Below are 19,704 nucleotides of genomic sequence, written 5' to 3'. Positions count from 1 at the left end.
CAACACATTCGAAGGCCCCACCAACACTCCCCGCATTAGATTCACTGATAACATTGAAAAATAATCCGGATCCTCATAAACTAAACACTTGTCTATATACAACAATGCAGGAGAAGACCCTATACATACCCCGCTAGCTAAGTCTGCCTGGGAGGCATATCTAGTGCCTTCCTGGACTGTGGAAAAGTGGCATTACTGCTGTTCTCAGACAAACATTTGCTTGCTTGGTCCAGCACCTCTCCTCCCTCTATCAGTGAAACCATAAACATGTGTGCAATCCCGAGAGAGTTCATCCTATCAAAAGTTTGGAGAGAATGATAAAGTAGTATCAAGGCAACTCAGTTGTGGAGCACAAGCTTCAGTTGTGGAGCACAATCTGCCTGGGATTCGCCAACTGACTGCAATGCTGCTGCTCCTGGCTAAGCAAAGAGTCACTCTGCATTGGGGTGGAAGCCCTCTCCCCAGCTCAAGTTCTGGCTGGAGGAAACAGCATACTGTCAGGAACTGGGAGATGGCAGATCTCTCACGACCCAAAGATATTTGGGCTCCCTTTATAACTTTTCTTACTTCATCGATGGAAACCGGGTCCAATGTGGAGGCGTGTATCCCTAGAGCACTCATTGGAATTACGTCATTTGCTGTGCCACCACAGTCGCATACTCTAGTTGGTGTTATTTGCCCTGGGGATGGCCTGCGTATGCACTGTTAATACAGTCCTCTACTGATGCAGTTGTACTGTATGTCAATGGGTCTGTGCATTAATGTACACCAAGTTGCCTACTAAGTGCTAAATCTCTTTGCCCATTAATTTGCTGTGATTTAAGAGTAAATGTGCTTGCACTGTATAAGCCCTTTTCCCTTCCCCTGTTGTATTGTTACTTCATTTTGCAAAAAGTTAATAAGCACATTAAAAAAGGGCAAATGAGACCACGATTGCAACCTTCCGAAGCTGTTCCCCTCACACCCCTTCGCTTAAATATGGAAGGTAGGTTGAAGTTGTACTCCATGTGTTTTTTTTTCTTTTCTTCAAAGGTCCGGCTCAGATCCAGCACCTCACTCAAGTGGGAATTGCAAGCAGACTAGGAGCTCAGATCACAGAGCTTCCTATCAGCAGGACAGGGCATATACAGCCGGCAGTACCAAGTTGGCCCCCCTATCATGTGGAAGAGGACTTCCCGCAAAGCAGAGACAAAGTGAGTATCTGTCATTCGGCTAGATTTCTGCACACTGAAATCCTTCACCTTATTTTAAGCTAATTTTGGGCTTGATTTGAGCTATTTTTTATGCAATATGTGACAGTAAAATAACAGAACCGCTAATAGATGTCACACAATTCATAGCAAAGACAAGCTCTGTGGTATCAGGCCAAGTTTTACTTGCACTAGGCACATATGGACCTTTACCCACTCCTTGCTGCTGTTCAAGTTGCTAGTCTGCAGGGTGTCTGATGTCAGTGTCTGCCCCTGTCATGGAAACCACTCATAAACTGGATAAATTGTCAGATTGGAACTGTAGGCAAGTGCCAACACACAGCGGTTTTTATGCCTCTCATTATTAATCATTTGCTCAAAAATGTTGTCACCGCCCTCTCATAGGTTTCTCAGCCATTAATAACATGTAAACCATATTCCTGTATATGAGATCCAGGGATGAGCTGGGTAAGTTTTAATTATGGTGTGAAAGGGTCGTGAAGACGCTCCAGCCTAGCGGAATTTGGTGGTGATAGTGAAAGGAACGATTTTGAGTGCACCTAAGGAGTCGTAATGACCAAGCAGGACACATTCTCAGTGTAATTCACATGTGTATTTACAGATATGTGCACATCTGCCTCTACTACCCTATGCAGATATCTATTTTACTAATGATCAATCCTTCCCTAACCGGAGTCTTATTTAAACAGTATTTAAGATTCATTTTAACATCAAAACTATGCTTGGTTTCTTCCTGGAAAGCACAAGAATGAGGGAAAAATCAAAAGAGAACTGGCTGATTTTCTTGGACATTAAGAACATATGTGGCCTTCATCTACATGTTAATTATCCCGGGGCATCCGCTTTACTTTTCAAAACATTACTCTTCTAGTTTTTTGGAAATCTCCATTTAGTTATTTAATTTTACATTTTTGATGTAAGGAGCGCTCTTTCTACACACAAATTGCTAATTGCAGAGAAAGGTTCTTCATAGTAACATCGATAGTAGCTTTCATAAATACTAGCATATCCTGATACACTTTCATAAAGCAAAAGTGCTTTTCTGTAATCATTTTCTGTAATCTAAACTCTTTTCAGTAATATTTTCAACAGCCTATCTTAATATTTTATTTCACTTTCTCACCCAGTTTTAGTTAAATTAACTTAAACAACTGGGTTGTTTTAGACCAATTTTTCCCCCCTCTGAACAGGAAAAAAGTAAATGATTTAAGCACAAGTCTCAGATGCCCACAGTATCAATCAATCAGTCAATGAGTTTTATTTGATTATTTAAAGACAATCATTAAAGCACAAACAAAAAGCAATACATTACATATCAAAAAAGAATAAAACAAATTTACAACTTTTAAACGTTCATTGAGTTGTGTAGATGAATAGCACTTTAAAAAAACTTCCATCAGAAAAACACACCAAGGAACTAGTCACCATCTTAATAAAGTAAAGTCAAGGTTTGTGGTGATAAAAACCGTGTTGTTTAAGAACTGACATTACAAGTTTACATATAAGAGACACACAATGTGTACAGGAAAAGATAAAGTACGACATATTCTGGATGGAGGCTTCATGACAAGGGCAGGTTAAAATAGATACTGAATCATATTGACTGAGGAGAAAGGACAGGTTACTCCTAAGAGTACATAACTGTGCATTGGTTTACAAAGACCTTTCCCACATGTCTTTTACAAAATCTAAATAAGGTTCCACGCCACCACAGGTTTGAGTCATGACCTAGTCTCTGACAGTGGGATTTTTGAGTTTGTCTTCTTTGTTCCCCCTATAGAATTACATGAATATAATATGTTTTTACCCTTACTGCATCTCCCTTAACAATCAAGTGTGAGGATGTAAACAGTTCTGGTCTACCCAGGGATTCTTTGATATTCATAATGTACATTAACCATTGAATTTTATGGCCCCGGTCTCACACCAGGCTGTCCGTGATAACCATACGATTCAAATGAACCTGCTCATTTGCCAGGAAGAGTGGGCAGGCTTAATATAATGCTTGATGTAATCCTAGATAAGTGGTAGTAGTGGGAGTCTCAGTAGTCACCTATAAAAGTGGTGCTCTTCCTGCAGTAGTTTAGAACTGGGCTTAAAAGAGTTGACTTAATGAAACTTTTAGGCTTAGAGGAGGCCTCCATAATAAGTAAGGGGTGAATGGTTGAGAGCCAGGAAACCGCCATTGAATAAATCAATATTAGTACGAATAATAGAAGCTAGGAGGGTAATGGACGCCCCTCCATCTCAGCCGTAGCCTTTTGTCAGTGCTCTCCAAGTCCTTAATACCCTTTTTGACAGGTAATTCTGTGCCTGATGGGAGGGAGGTAGAGTGAAAGCTCATTTGGATTGTGATCACTCAGGCAATATTCTATTGTCTCCTCCAGAATGGGCTAGCTCATTCATGCACTTTGAGATAAAAACATAAATTGTAACTGTGCCTTGCCCTAGCCTACAAAAGTAGCCCTCTGGTTTTGCTCACCCCCAAGGTATCTGCAGTATTCAGGAGACAAAATTCTAATACATTTCTATATAACTTTATTCCAATGCTATCACCTCTTGAAGTGTTTAACACTCTATCCCAGATTAGGAAGGGGTTGCGGCAGGAAAGTAAGATATGAAAAAGAGTATCAGTATCTCCCTCCTTATTCTGTGCATTGACGGAAGTATTCTAGAGTAGAATCTAGGGAACTTGGATTCCCAAGTTGTTGAAAGCAATTGGTTCAAACTTGAGCAACCCTAAATTAAGAACCAGGTTAAGTAAAGGAAAAGATAGGAAAAGTGAGCCTAAACCTGTCCCTTCTTCGTCATGACCTAAGAAACATAGTAGGCCGAGTAACGGACATGGAAGTCTGGTTATATCCAGGGCAGAGTCACTTAATTCCCTGAAGCCACCCAAGAACTGGAAAAAAGTGCAATATAGAGCGGGTGGATGTGCAGCAGTACCTCAGCCTACCCAATTCATCGCAACATAGTTAACATCCTGGTAGCCGGCAGAGGACATGTCACAATGGGATGCAGTCGAGCGAGCTCACCAGTTGCTGGTGCAAAGGCCATCTTCTGCCCCCGTACCCCCGAGCCACTCTTAATCCTCTCAACTGTATGGACTGTGACGTAATCTAGTGAACTACAGGCAAGATAGGTTCTCTGATACTTGGTGCAAGGGAAATCCAGACAACACCTTGAAGGGCCAACAACAAAGATGATAATTTCTTGAGAACTTAAAGCCATGCAGTTGTACTACATACTGCTGTTCCCTGCAGAAGTGAAAGTTTCATGGAGGTGAATCTCACTTCTTTGAGACTGAGACTTTTCCCCTGCTCCAGCCAGTCCCATGCACCTTCTAAACATTTACAGCCCTGATAAGAGGACTTCTATTTGGCTGCTCGACCAGGAGTGCTGGAAGGCAGGGGGGATCTCGGCATCGAAAAAGCAGGTTGAGATTAACAAGCCAATACTGCGAGGAATCGGGGGCACAACTCCTAAAGCTACATACCATGACGTCTGTGCCCAGATAGATTTCCCTATCCACTAATTCTCGAGGTTTATTCGGTATCCGTGCAGCAATCTGCTAGTTGTCAATGGTGAAGATCAGCCGCATCAGAAATCCCCATTGGCAGAGGATTTTCCATTCTCAAATGTGTGTCAGCACATCTTTAAACTTGTGAAGTTTGGCCAGGGTTTGGGCCAATGTGTCTTGGAAGAGCTTGATGGTATTGCCCCTAAAAGTGATGGAATCTACCTTCCTAGCTGCTTTCAGTATTTCTTCTTTGTCCTGAAAAGAAATGGGTCCCGTTCAGTACATCGAAGACCAGATGGTTCCGCTGCTGATAAATGGAGAAAACTTGGTGTGTGCGATACAGTGTGAGATATTTGAGGGTTTCTGGACGATATGGCGAACTAGGCTTTCACGTCGTTTTCAAGTTCAGTTTTCAGAATGGTGGTGCGCAACCCTCTAATCTGAATATTATTGCGGCGGGATTGATTTTCGTTATCCTCCAGAGTGCCAGACCGGGTTTCCTGATAATTTTCCAATGCTTTGAGCCTCATAGCTAGATCGTCCTGCACATGGTCCTGCTGTGCTACTGCCGCCTCCACCAAGTCCAAGTGGCACTGATTGATGAAGCTCCGTGAGATCCTTGGTGAAATTTGTGTTCATGGCTGCTATGTCCCTCGTCATTTACAGTAAAAGGGACTTTGTGGCTGGGAAAGAGGTTCACTATGGAAATACTATTCCCCCCCAATGGTGCATCTACTGTTGATTCAGCCCATCCGCCAGGTTTGTTGGTGTTCAGCATGTCTTTGATTGAGGAGGCCCTCGGGCTTATGCTGGAAAAAAACCATGTGACACCCCCCAACAGCGACCCTAGCATCCAGCAGGCAAAGGAGACCGAAACTGTAAATAGTAGGGACCTCTATCTGGATCTAGATAAGTTAGGAGGCTATGTCCACTCTCACAGAGCAGAGCACTCTTCAATAATGCTCACTGGTGCTTCCGCCAAAGCGCTGGAGCACTACAAGTTAGGAGCACGGGTAGTTTCATGCCGTCAGGGCGTCGAATCAGGCAGGCCCACAGCCGTAACCTAAATTTGGGAGAGGGCCAGGCTAGCGCGTTCAAGCTTGGTCTTCAAGTGTGGGCACTGCTGCTGCTGCGCCATAGTCATCTTGAAATTTTTGTAGGCAGAAACTCACCAGCGCAAGCTTGATTGCCTTCTCGCTGTCCACTGCTATCCCGGCCGCCCCCACCTCCCACAGGGCGATTTAGTGGTCAAAAGCAGACATCGTCGGAGGCCTTTTCTGGGGAGCTCTGGCGAAATATTCCATCCTGGTCCTCGCCTTGGCCAAGCTCAAGTTTTATATCTTTCAAGGTACACCAGAATCAAACGTAGCTTTTTGGTGTTGGCCAAACCTCAGATATTTCATGTCTCTACTTTAACCATCTTCATTCTTCCATCTTGCTATATGTCTGTAAAATGGACTGATATCCCCAGCTCTGCCATCCTTGCGGTTTAGTAGAAAGTGTACTAGTCCATATGAAATATGTGCCTGAATAACTTCCCTTTTCTTGACCTTCCACCCACAATGATCACCCCAACTTTTAGTGCAATAGTTCCCAATTACAAAACATCCCTCCTTCCCCTGCTACCTTCCCCCCCCCATATTCATATCCATATCCATGCACCTTGCACAGGAATGGACCTTTGCAGTCCATATCGATGCTCCACACTTAATCGTACATAGGCAATTTGCCCTCTGTTATATATCACGCAGGACATGTTTATAGAGTCCCTTATCCTAAAGTTGCTGCTAAAATGATACTTAGCCGTAGCCATGCTGAAGTGGAGAGGTCAATGAAGGTCAGTGTCCAACTCTTGTTGATCAGCGGCGTGTAAGTGGCTTTGACTCACTGCTCTGATGGTCATAACAAACCTGATTGCTTCTCTTGAGCTGCAAAATATATATTTGTCGTCTTTATACTGCGTGCACAATCTTACTGGGTACAGCATGGCATACTTGATATCCTGAGCTCTCAGCAGTCTCTTCAGTTCTGTAAATGCCCAGTACTGCTACAGAAAAAATCTGGGAAAAAGATGTCTGCGAGCCCTGATGTTGACGGGCGACCTTCTCTATAACTAGTCTCAGTGCAGTATTATGATCACAATTATTGGATTATGGGTCCCAGGGATGGGCAAGGGAACTATGTGCTCACTCGACCACCAAAAGCTCAGAAGAGTTGAACTTGCCCAACAGGACCATGAGTAGTAATTCTACAGATGTCTCTCGTTTGCCAAGGTTGGTTGATTTTTGGAGCCCACTGTGCAGATATTGTTTCTGCTTGATCAGTATTCAAATTTTTCATTCTTTGTAGCAATCTTAGACTTCTCCTTTTCAATCCATTATCACATTGCTTTTAATATCTGGGGAGCCATCTTCTAGCTCAGAGTTCCTCCTTTCTGCTTCATCTAGTTGATCATCAGGTTTGTCTAATTATATCGGCACCTCAGGCCTGTCACAGCCTCCTTGCTAGGCCACGGCAGCAGCCTGTACCTTCAGGCACCCAAAGCTGCATCTCAGAACCATTGCAGGAATCAGCTGGTCTCCTTCCAGCGATGGCTGAGTTGCATGCAAATCTGCAATATGAGTTTTATTTGAGCTAGGGATAAATCCTCAGCAATTACGCTGCCCTTTTGGATTGCGGTATGCCATGCCCCATGTGATGTTTTTAACCTTCCTTTGATGACTTCGTAACAGGTGAGAATGGGATCAGAAGATTTATGAAATGGAACTCCCTATAACATATTGATTCTCTTCCATCACCATTCAAGAGACTTGATGGTTGTGTTGGTCAGTCTTATGTTCACCTCAGTCTCCTTTCTTCCACCACCACTGGTCCTATAAGTAATCCTGCAGTGGACTCATTTATAGTCTGGTTTGGGTACTAGAAAAAAAGTGCAATACCATGCTTTCCAGCATGGATGACACTTTTCTCATTGAAGTGGTTAGTGTTGCTTTCAGAGTGACAAACTTCAAACATATAGATGAGTCTTTCTGACAACAGACACTTCAGATTGTAGTGTCTTCACCGTGAACCCCAAATACTGCTTCCTCTGCACTGAATGTAAAATTAACTTTGCTGAGTTAATACGCCAAGCTCATGCTGCAAGGGGACCTGGTCATACAAGGGGTGGAAGACGAGTGTGACAGCTCATTTAACACCTACAGATCTGGTGGACCATAAGGCTAAATTTCCTACTTCTCTCTGCTTGACTAAAGACAAAATTGGTCTCTGTTTGTGAGTTGGCTATATGGCACCTCGAAATATATTTTGCATGTGACTGGGGGCGAATTTTTGATTTGTTCATCATTCTGTCTATTAGTTCTCGTTGTCACCCTAAGTGGGAAGGTTATACCCAGACATGGGTCCCGTGCTCACTGTCACAGGATTCAAGCTAGCCTGGCTAATGAGGGGTGATACCCCAAAACCAGCTCCTAGGATGCTTGTTTCCGGTCCAGAGAGGACCTGGCCTGGCATTTCGGGACTGTTTCCTTGGGGAGCAGGGTCAAGACTGATTTGCATATGGCTGGGTCTGAACTGGGGTGGCGAAGTGAGCTAAAGAACGATGATGATTTCAACCCAGATCTGTGACTGGGGTGAATGTTTGATGTGTCCAGCATTCCGTCCATCATTTGTTCTTGCTTTTGTCCTTGACATCTGTCAGGCTCGGGCATAGACGTCGGTGTATACATTCATGACGCTTCACTGCCTTAACAGACCAATTTGACAGGAAGGACATTTCACCAGCTCGGTCATGCAAGGCATTTTGTTCTGAGTATACTTCACTTACTCCTCTACCTTGGGGGGGTACTGCATTGGTATCTATTCTTTTTTTTTTTTATACTCTTTTTATTTGCAACAAAAATAAAGGGGTGGTCAGCACCTTCAGGGATTACATTTGTCACATAAGCATTATAGGAAAACACAGTAGATACAGAAATTGTCAGATACCAGATATTCCGAAGCAGTACAATTATAACAGCAGTTCACAATTTGGTCGTCAATGGGTGTAATTCGGGGGGGCTCACACAGGGTACCCTGATACTCATTCCAGTTGGACCATACCGCCACCCATTTCCGGGGGCAGCCCCAAGCCACATACACTGTCTTTTCTTGGAGTATACACCAATCCATATCCTTTTTCCAGGAATTGAGTGTTGGAGGCGTCACTGCCCCCCACAGTCTAGCTATATTACGTTTCGCGATTGCCAATCCTAGCGTCACTCAGAGCCTCCCCCTCGATGGCAAGTCCGTGGGCTCCCAGATGTTCAAAAGGCATCTCTTTGCCTCCAGTCGCAACTCTATCCCTCATACCTCTTGCATACATTCGTGCACCTGTTTCCAGTAGGTCAACAACACAGAGCATTCCCACAGTATATGGAAGAAGGTTCACACCTCCTTCTGCAGAGACCATCCTCACTTCGGCCCATCAGCATCAACCTAGTTCCAGAAACATAGACCCGATGGAGTATTTTCAATTAGATCAGTCTAAGCCTGGCTGATATTGCTACCTCCTTGGGGGATGCTAGCGTGCCTCTCCACTCCGTCTATCTCAAGCCCGTCTGCCTCCCATTTTCCCTTAAGAGTTAGCAATGGGTCTGGGGAATGGTTGATAAGTTTCTTGTATGTGAGGGAGATGGCTCGTTCAGGGAGGTGACCATCTAACAGTCTGTCCTCCAGGGGAGAGGACTCTGGGGGCTGAGTCCCTGCAGGGATATTGGTTTGAATCGAGTGCCTAACCTGCAGGTATCTAAAATATTCAGTAGGCGCCAGGTCATGGGTACCCTGGAGTGAGTCGAAGGGCACAACACCGTCTGGACCCCATAGATCTTTGATGTGTGAAATCCCAATTAGGTCCCAGTTGCGGAACCCTTTGGTGCGACCTAGAGTGCCCAGCCTTTCTGAGACCCATAACGGAGTAGCCATCGTAAGGGTGTCAGGCCAGCCCAATTTGCGCTGGACAGTATGCCAAAATTGAACAGTATGCTGCGTGGGCCGGTGAGAGAATATCTGCCAGGTCTGGAATAAAGTGCAGCCTCAAAGTTCCCGCCCGGAAGGAGCCACCGGTCCATTCCTTATCCCGGATCGTTACCATCACAATAGGTGCCCTGGTTTATGGCCGATTGATGCGCAGCCCAATAATATTTCCGTATGTCTGGGAGCGCTATACCCCTGTCAAACCATCCCAGTGTGAGTTTCTGTAGGGATATGCGGGGCGTCCCGGTCCACAACAGATCTCTCTGTGCGGCTTCGATGGCAGCAAAGTATGACTGTGGAACTAGGTCCGGGTAATTTTGGAGGGCGTAGAGGAAACGTGGCAGCGCCATCATTTTGAAGAGCGCTGCCCTTCCTAGCAGGGACAGGGGGAGCTTCTTCCAGGTGGCAGAGTCTCTTTTAAGCCGCTGTAAGGGCGGCAGTAAATTTTTTTCGTATCTAATGGCTTCTCTTTGGAAACAAAGATTCCCAAATACTTGAAACCTTCCATGGACACCCTAATTGGTCAATCGCGCGGGATGACCGGGGGGGCTCCGTGGAGGACATATAAGAGGGACTTACCCCAGTTGATACTGTACCCCGAATTCCTCCCGAAGCTGGTGAAAATATCCAAGGCTACTATGAGGGACTTACGAGGTTTTGTAAGATACAGCAAGATGTCGTCCGCATAAAGTGAAATGTTATCCTCCCATCCATCAGTCCATCTGAGCCCCTTCAACAAGGGATCCTGCCTGATCCAGGCCGCGAGTGGTTCCAGCGAGAGGGCAAATAGCAAAGGGGACATCCCTGTCGCGTCCCCCTGCCTAGGGTAAAAGGCTCAGAGGTTTTGTTATTAACTGTGACTTGGGCCAAAGGCTCAGAGTAAAGGAGACGCACCCAACCGATGAAATTATGGCCGAAACCCAGTTTCTGAAGGACTCCCATCATGTAGGGCCATTCAAGCGTGTCGAATGCCATTGCGGCGTCCAACGACACCACCACAGCTTCCTCTGTATCGTATGACAACGGCCCAGCACACCGTGGACACGGTGCAAATTGAGCGCCATGTTACGGTGGGGCATAAAGCCCGACTGGTCCGGGTGAACTAATGTGGTTAAAACTGGTTTAAGCCTATTAGCAAGGACCTTGGCCAGGATCGTTGGCTCGGCGTTTAGTAGTGAGATTGGCCTGTAGAAGGCGCGTGAATCCCTCAGCTTTCCTTCTTTAGGGATGGCCACAATTGAGGCACTACGTTGGTCTTGTGGCAGTATACCCCTTTCCCTACTCTCCTCAAACATACGTGCGGGCTAAGGCTGTCAGGTTTGAGCTTTTACAGCTCGATCGGGAGACCGTTGGGCCCGAGGGCTTTCCCTGGTCGGAGATCTCGAATGGCCCCACAGATCTCCTCGATGGTAAGCGGCATATCTAATGTTTCCTGTTCAGTGCCCGAGAGGGTAGGTAGCCCAATATCAGTCAACAGGGCGATAGAGTCCTCTTCCGGCCGATCAGACCCCCTACTGTAGACTTTTTGGAATTGCACTGCAAACTCCCTAACAATCTCCCGGGGCTCCGTGATAATGGCCCCGATTCATTCCTAAGCTTGGCGACCACCCTCTGCGCCTGCTGCTTTTTGTCTAGCCAGGCTATGAGCTTGCCCGCTTTGTCCCCTTGATCGTATATCCTGCCTTCCCTATCTCGTGCCAAAGTCCTCGCGGCGTCAGTAGCCAGAGCCTTGTACTCCGCCGCTTTGAGTTGCATCTGATGCACAAGTTCGGGGTCGCCTCCAGTTTGTGCCTCATTTTCTAATGCAAGAAGATCAGTTTCCACAGCCAGCATTTCCGCCTCCCGTTCCTTCCGACGGCAAGCGATCGCAGAGAGGGCCTCCCCCCTGAGTACGGTCTTAAAGGCCTCCCACAATACTACTGATGATTCCACCGTGCCTTCGTTATTCTCGAAGTACTGGTCAATGGAAAGAGTACGTTGTTTTCTCATCTCCTCGCTGTGGAGGTACCAAGCATTGATCAGCGCCATACATCCCTCCCTCTGATCACCGATGGTAAGGTGAGCCCACAACGGGGAGTGGTCCGAGATGCCCCTTGCTAGGTGTGTGACATCCTGAATTGTAGTGCCCTGGTGCATTGGCGCTAGGATGTAGTCTATGCGCGAGAATGAGCGGTGTGGGCCTGAAAAGAAAGTATATTGTTTGTGTGTCTGGTGTCGGAGACGCCAAAGGTCCAGGAGGCCAAATGCCTCCAGGAAATCAGATAACCACATGTGCCCCGTCGCTATGCTCCTAGGCGGGTGTCTGTCTGAGTCAACCGAGACCACAGCATTAAAGTTCCCACCCACTAGCAGTTGCCCCTCAGGAAGGGAAAGGACAAGCCTGCCCAATCCCAACCCGGGAGTGAAGAGACCTATCCCTCCTGAAAAAACACCTGTAGGGGAAGAGTGCACCGGCCCCAGCCGCCACCCGCACATGCCCCCCATGTATCACATTCCTTCACCCAAGTATACACTCCTAAATAGGTGGATCGCTCACATAACAGTTTGTGTGCCGCGTCCCGGTTTACAGTGTAGCAGCCCCCCCAGAGTTCAGCAACAACCCAGTAGGGAGAGGCCCATCAATCTGAAAGTTACAACTTTATACATTACAGTTCGTCGGGGTCCTTATCACGTTCCTGCATCCACTAAGTGCCATCCTTGTCACGGAGAGACCCCCACCTAGGGCTGGCTGACCTTGACCTCCAGGAACGTTGGCTCTGGCCATCCGCTTCTGAACCCCCGCCGCAGATCTCGACGAGGCGACCCGAGCGTCTCTCCAGCCACCAGCCTTTGCCCGGCCCTGCGCCCTCGGTGACTCCCTATCCAGCCTGTCCTGCACTGCTGATGGTGCGGTGAAGAACAGAGACTTGTCCCCCGCGATGACCTTCAGCTTGGCCGGAAAGAACATCATGTACTTGTAGCCCCTTTCACGGCTGCCGCCTTCACACCTACAAAGGAGCGCCTATCCCGTTGGACTTGTAGCGTGAAATCCGGGAAGAATCGGTTCGTGGCGTTCTCATGTTGCAGGTCGGCCACCTGCCTGGCCGCCTGGAGGATCGCGTCCCTATCCCTGTAGTTAAGGAGTTTCGCAATGATTGTCCTGGGCGGCACACCCGGCTTGGGTCTTGGGACCGGCGCACGGTGGGCACGCTCCATAGTAAAGACATTGGACAGGCGCTTAGGCTTGAGATGGGCGAGAATAAGGTCTTCCAGAAAAAGTTCCACGCTGGGCCCCTCCATTCCTTCCGGCACTCCCACCACGCATATGTAGCTTCTACGGGCCCTCCCTTCCTGATCCTCCAGTCTGAGGGCCATTTGCCGATGCTGATGTACCAGTTCATTGACGCGTTTTTCCAGCGTTTTCGAGGAGGCCTGGAGCTCTCGCATATCAGATTCGTTCACTTTGGCCTTTTCTGTGGTCTTGCCGAGGTCTGCCCGGAGAAGATTAACCTCAATCGAGATTTTGTCCATTTTTGTCTCCAAGTTGGTGCCCAGTGATTGTATCGCCGTCATAATGGAGGCCAAGGACGGCTCCTTTGGACCTGTTTGGTCTTTGGTCGTGTTCCCTGCCGGGGCCTGTCCCACAGGGACCGCGTATTTATCTAGCTTGTTGGTCTGGGCAGCCACGTTGTTTTTCGGCCTCATTTTGGTGGTCCGTCCGCACCCCAGTGCGTGCCGTAGGCCTTGCTGCTCTCCGACGCAAGTGTGAAGTATCAAGTATCGAGGCGGCCAGACCCTACATCCAGGGCGGCCACCCACTCTGAACTGGCCGGGGTGAGCCCCGCTGGTTCCCGTCCCGTATCACCTATGCTGGGCGCGGGGGGCAATTCGCAGCTTCCGCCACGTCTGGGGCCCTCCCAAGTCCTCGGTCAGGCTCTTCCTGTGGCCGGTGCTGAGCACTTCGGCCCCCTTCGCGTCTCACTTGTGACTCTTTGGCCTCAGGCTCGCCACTGGTATCTTGCCCTTGGGGCAGTGCTGTGTCTCTTCAAGGCCAGGGTGCAAACCGGTCCTTGTAATCCCGTTGGCTCAGGCGGTCCGCGCCACCAGGTCTATTGCGCTGTCCGCTCCAAGCGCTCCTACATCCACCTCCAGGGGCCCTCTATCTGAGCAGCCAGTCCTTGCCCCAGCCCTCAGGGGTCGCCTCTGTGAGCGCACACCTCAGTGCACCAGGCCCCTCAGGCGTAAGGTCCTCACTTTGGGAGCAGTAAGCCGGGTCCCTGTCGTGGCTGAATTGATGCACAGGTCGCGCCTCCCACTAATTTGGCGCCACAAACACAGGGGCCGGAGTCAGATCCCGCAAGAGTAAAGGGTGGTCCAGGGGGTCCACTCACCTCCGGGCACCCTGTCTCTGCTGTAGACCTTGAGGTGCCGTCGCTATTCAGACCTCTGCGTGGCCTCCCTCCCCCCGGAAAGGCCTCAAGCCGGGGTCCCGCGCACTCACGTGGGCCGCGGGAGCGGGTTGTTGCACAGGCCGCGCCTCCCACCAACTTAGCGCTATGGCCGCCGGGGCCGGAATCAGGCCCCACGGGATGGAAGGGTGCCCCAAGGGGTTCGCTCACCTCCGAGCACCCGGCCGCTGCGTCAGGCCCTGCGGCGCCGCCAGTGCCCAGGCCTCCGCATGGATCAGCTCCGCCCAGGAAGGCCGCAAGCCGGGGTCTTGCGTGCATACGTGTGCCGGCCGGAAGGCTCCAACACCGTCGCCAGCCGCACCGGGCCCACCAATCTGGAACGATTCTCCTCGCCGAGGTAGCTTCCCGCTTCCAGGATTATGTTTGCCGTCCGCGATCCTCAGCTGCAGTCACAGGCGCTCTCTGGAGTGCAACTCGGGCGGATACTGACGGATTTAACAGGGGACATACTTCGCTCCGGCAGAGCTCCCCTCTTAAGCGGCCATCTTTGCCGGCGCCTGGCCACGCCCCCCTTGGTATCTATTCTTAAGCGAAGAATCGGCAGCTAGAAGTATCCATCAGAAGAACAAATTACCTACTTTCTCTAATGCTCTTTCGGGTGGATACTCTATCTAACCGCCAATTCCTCACTGCCTTTCTATGTCCCTGTTCTGAGGAGTGTCCTCTCTTTAACATCTAAAAGGTCCCAGGTTGGAAGCTTCACATTGTACTATCGATTGTCTTCACTCTCCGTCTGAAGGTGCCAAAAGAGACAAGGATCTGACGTAGGTAGGCAGGAGTGGTGCTTACATAAGGCTCTGCTCTATCACTTCTGGGGTGTTACGTCAATGTATAGACACACGCCGCATCGTAGAGGCGCGCAGGATCTTTGCTGAAATGTTTCTGGATACATTATGATGCCTGGGGAATATTATAAAGGTGAGTTATCTGGCATCCACTTTAAGAGCATTACCAAAGGTAAGTAACTGGTTCTTTCTTCATTGAGAGCATCACTGTTCTGGGGTGTTCCTGGCAGATATATACAGGAGCAACAACATAGAAGGACCATCATATTTTCATGAAGCGTTATTGCCCGGATACCAAAACATCCAGGCAGTTGGACAAGGAATTCTGTCATTTAGGTAAGGTGAACCTTTTTCTTCCTTGCTATTAAACTAATCATTTAGAAAGTAAGTTTTGGTTTCAAGGGAGGGCGGCATGTGTCTTGACTTTTGTGTATCCAGCACACAGGCCTTCTGCCATCTCTTGTATGGATTGGCCAGAGGGCTTGGCCCTTCACCTTTCACACCAGTGACACAGGCTTTCAGAGGTGTACACCAAGGGGTTTGGCAAAGGACCTGGCCAGCGCATGGTATTTGGCAGCAGGGCTTGGCACCTATCCTCGTGCCTGTCGAGCCAGCGTGGATGTGTATACCAAGGCTTGGTTGCAGGCCCTGCACTAGCCCCTGTGTCCCACAACCAACCGCGCATGGCGTTCAGCAGTGCATTCTTGGGGCAGTTCCTCTCGTATGGCAAGGCTCTACGCATAGCACTGTCCCACCAAACTAGTGGTGCCTAGCCTTTCAACCAAGTGCTGTGAGCTTTGGGCAATGCATGCAATCAGGCCCTACACCAACCTCCATGTTACTGAGCCAACTGCTTCCAGCAATTAAGGCTAGCAGTGGCCATTGAGATGACCAATCAAAAAGGTAATCGCATTTTAAAGAGATTTTGTTGTCATTATCCCTCTAAAAATCCAGTTCTCCCTTTCGGACTTTCTGTTTGTATATCACATTGCCGAAATCTCATCTTGAACCATTGACTGATGTGTGTGTTAAGTTTTTGACACTGAGGACCTTCAGATTTCTGGCAACCATATCTACTAGCCCCTCTTTCAAGTCGAGTAAATGTTACTTGTAGGCCCTAGGTTTTGTCCAAATGTAGAGCCCTTGTTTAATCAAGAACAGGAGATCACCCTGACATAATTTATTTCCTTCCTCTTGATGGGACGAGGTGGAAAAGGTATGGCATCTCCTAGGAGTCACCAGGATGGTGAAAATCAGCTTTTCGCAGTCCGCAGATAACCGGACAAGTAACAATCTTTTTCAGTTTTGATGTATTCCATCATGGACAGAAGGCTCCTGCTTTATATTTCAGTTGCCGAATCAGGTGTGATAAGGATTGTTTGGGGCTCATCATCATAAAATCTTTATTTCAGTTTATATCAAAACTATAAAAAGAACAATTCAAAATTGCAATGTGGTGTAACCAAGCTGGATTCATCAGATGTGTGCAGGTAAGTTTATTGCTACAGTAGAGCTACACAGAAGCGGAGGGCGGAACGCAGGAGCCCACCGCTGCCAACTACAGTTAAACTCAGCCTTTGAGCATTAGCATTCCAAACCCACCTGGGTCATAAAATTCCATTCTAGAATCTCTATCAAAACTAATTTCAGAAGCATGCTGAATATTTCACACCTTCCCTTCTCCGAAAACGACACACAGCAACACCCAATGACACCTAAAGGAAACTCAAACAAAACAGACACTCACACCACATGACAAACACCAAGACAAAAACACAAAGATTCATTCAGGTATGACACCTGCTCAGTTTAACTATTGTTCTGGAACGTTAGTGTCTAGGCAAGGCATGGGATTTCCCAGAGTCATCTTGAACTTCATCTGGCTATTCACATTCCTGTCCCTCTACAAGACTGTCAGAAGGAACACAAATATTGTGATGGACTACTTTACAATTATCAGGCACTTTTCCGATCTTGACAGTTTTGGCTAGATTCCACCAGTGCCCCTTACTAACTGGAATGACAGCGCCACAAATCTTTTACACCTTAACTGGACTACTGAACTTCCTCTTCCCTTTTTGCATATGGACAGAAGAGTTGATACGAACCATGTCCTCAGCTTTCACAGTGACCAGCTTAACACTTTTTTTGGTCATACCAACCTTTCTGCTTTTCTTCGGTAAGGCTAACATTCTTCTTCACCAAGGCCATTAACTGTTCCATATCAGACTCACTCTTCAGCCATTTTACCATCCATGCTTAACGGAAACTAGTATTTGTCTTCTTGCCCCTCAGCAGTTCGAAGGGAGACTCTTTGGTGGTAGAGTGTTGTGTAGTTCTATAAAACCACAACATACTAAGCAACAACATACTAAGCAAGACTTCTCCACATCATGATTTACACTCTTGACCCACTTGTTGTACTCCCCCACCACCCGGTACATGCTCTTCAAAGACCATTGGTTTGAGGGTGGTATAGGGAACTCCTCATGAGTCTGACCCCACATGACTTAAGGAACACTTGTAGTTGTTTACTGATAAATTGCGTCCTATTATCTGAAACAAGGAATTAAGGCAATCCCTCTCTCAGAAAGATTTTTTAAAGAAACTCAACAATTGTGCCTGCACTAGGTTCTTTAACCATCTTGAGCTCAGGAATTTTTGATCCATAATCCACTAGCACAATGTTGAATCTGGCATCATCGGGCAAAGAATCATATGGCCCCAAAATATCGATTCCCTTCTTGATCAATGGCCCTGAGGGACATTCAGTCATGAGTGGCAGGGTAGCCACCTTGAGACTCTCGGCAGCTGACCTGCAAATAAAACACTCTCCCATCATCTTATCTACTTCAGTGTCCTTTCTTGGCCACCAAAAGGATTCACAAATGCGTCGCTTGGTGAGATAAGCCACCAGCTGTCCCTCATGGGAATTTCTAATTATGGTAAATGTGGTGAAATCAACTTGTCTGATCTTAGAAGAAGACCATCCTCAACTGAAATGTCATTTATTTATTTATTTATTTATTTATTTATTTTTGTAATTTGTACAGCGCGAACAATTGCCCGTAGGCGTCTCGGCGCTAGAAACTGTGCATGTATTCCCAAGGCTAAGCCTGTAACTATTCTTGATCAAACAGCCAGGTCTTTATCTTTCTGCGGAATAGCATCAAGGACGGGCTGTCTTTGATAGATGCTGGTAAGGAGTTCCATAATCTGGGGGCTGCCACTAGGAAGCGTCTATCGCCCCAGTTGACTGTTTTAGTACGCGGAATGTGCAGTAGTTTAAGGTTGTTGGATCGGAGCGATCTTGTGGAAGAATGGAACCTGAGTTGGGATTTCAGGAAGTGCGGACCGTAGTTGTGCAATGCTTTATAGACTATGCACAGCGCTTTAAACTTGATCCTGTTCCGAATCTTAAGCCAGTGCAGGTCCCTTATTGTCTCAGAGATTGGTGAGAACTTCGGGGTTCCTGACAGGAGACGGGCTGCAGCATTCTGGATGGTCTGCATTTTGTTGGTCACTCTGGCTTGGGCGTTGATGAATAAGCCGTTGCAGTAGTTGAGGGATGACGACACGAGGGAGCTTACCAGCGTCTTACCTGCCATGGTCGGTAAGAACGGCATGATTTTCTTGATCAGCTTGAGTTTATGGTGGGCGGTGGCTGCTATTTAATTTGAGTGGGCCATAAAATGTAGTTTATCGTCGAAAGTCACCCCTAGGTTTCTGACGATACGGACAGGTTTAGGTGGGGTTCCGTGCGTAGGGTGCCACCAGGTAGTTGACCATCCGGGTGAAAGGTGTCCAAATATGACAACCTCCGTTTTTTCCAGAGATTAATTTTAGGCAATTGGAGGCCATCCATTCTCCAATTGCCCGCATGCCCTCTTGAAAGTTTTCTGCTACCTCTTCTCCATTCCCGTTGATGGCCAGCACAAGCTGCGTATCATCTGCGTATGAGGTAAGGCTCATCCCATGGGCCTTGATGACAGAGGCCAGGTCTGACACATAGATATTGAATAGTGTCGGACTAGGGGATGAGCCTTGGGGTACCCCACACGGTAGTGAGAGCTTGTCTGATTGAAAGGGCCCCAATGTGACCACCTGTGATCTCCCCGCCAGGAAGGAGGAAAGGAGGTGTTTAGCCATGTGGCGGATGCCCAAGTTTTCGGCACGGTCGACCAAGATCTTGTGGTCGACCGTGTCGAAGGCCGCGGACAAATCGAGCAATACGAGTATTGCTGTACCTCCCTGGTCCCGGATCACTCTTATGTCCTCTGTTGCTTTTATTAAGGCAGTCTCGGTTCCATGGTACCTGCGGAAGCCAAATTGGGTTTTGTCCAATAATTGATGTTTCTCTATGAACTCTGAGAGTTGTATGTTCATAGCCTTTTCCACTACCTTAGCTAGGAAAGGTAGACTCGCTATGGGGCGGTAGTTTTTTAGTTGGTCCTTGTCCAGGTTGGCTTTCTTAAGGAGGGGTTTAACCAGAGTGTTCTTCAGGGAGTCCGGGTATATCCCTGTTCTGAACATTGTGTTGCAGATTGAAACAATGTCAGGGGCTAGGAAGTTCATGATCGGACAGATGACTTTGAGAGGACAGGGGTCTAATGCTGAGCCTGATCTAATGGTGGCCGTGATTTCCTTAATTTGTGTTTCTCCAAGGTCTATGAACTGAGATAGTTCGGTATTTTGAATCCCATTATCCGGCATGGGTGAGTTGATTA

The 19,704-nt window shown here is 47.7% G+C and overlaps 1 protein-coding gene across 1 annotated transcript in view; it reads left to right on the top strand.

Moving 5' to 3' along the window:
• Nucleotides 1-19,704, top strand: part of KIAA1549 (KIAA1549 ortholog) — a 938,976-nt gene that overhangs the window by 871,058 nt on the left and 48,214 nt on the right. The window contains exon 19 of the mRNA XM_078673003.1: nt 1,033-1,193. Within this exon, the coding sequence (XP_078529129.1) occupies nt 1,033-1,193 (161 nt within the window). The remainder of the gene's footprint in view (nt 1-1,032; nt 1,194-19,704) is intronic.

The sequence above is a fragment of the Lissotriton helveticus genome, chromosome 1_1 (genome assembly GCF_964261635.1).
Source record: "Lissotriton helveticus chromosome 1_1, aLisHel1.1, whole genome shotgun sequence".
NCBI classification, from domain to species: domain Eukaryota; kingdom Metazoa; phylum Chordata; class Amphibia; order Caudata; family Salamandridae; genus Lissotriton; species Lissotriton helveticus.
This window is presented reverse-complemented; position numbering and strand designations above follow the sequence as displayed.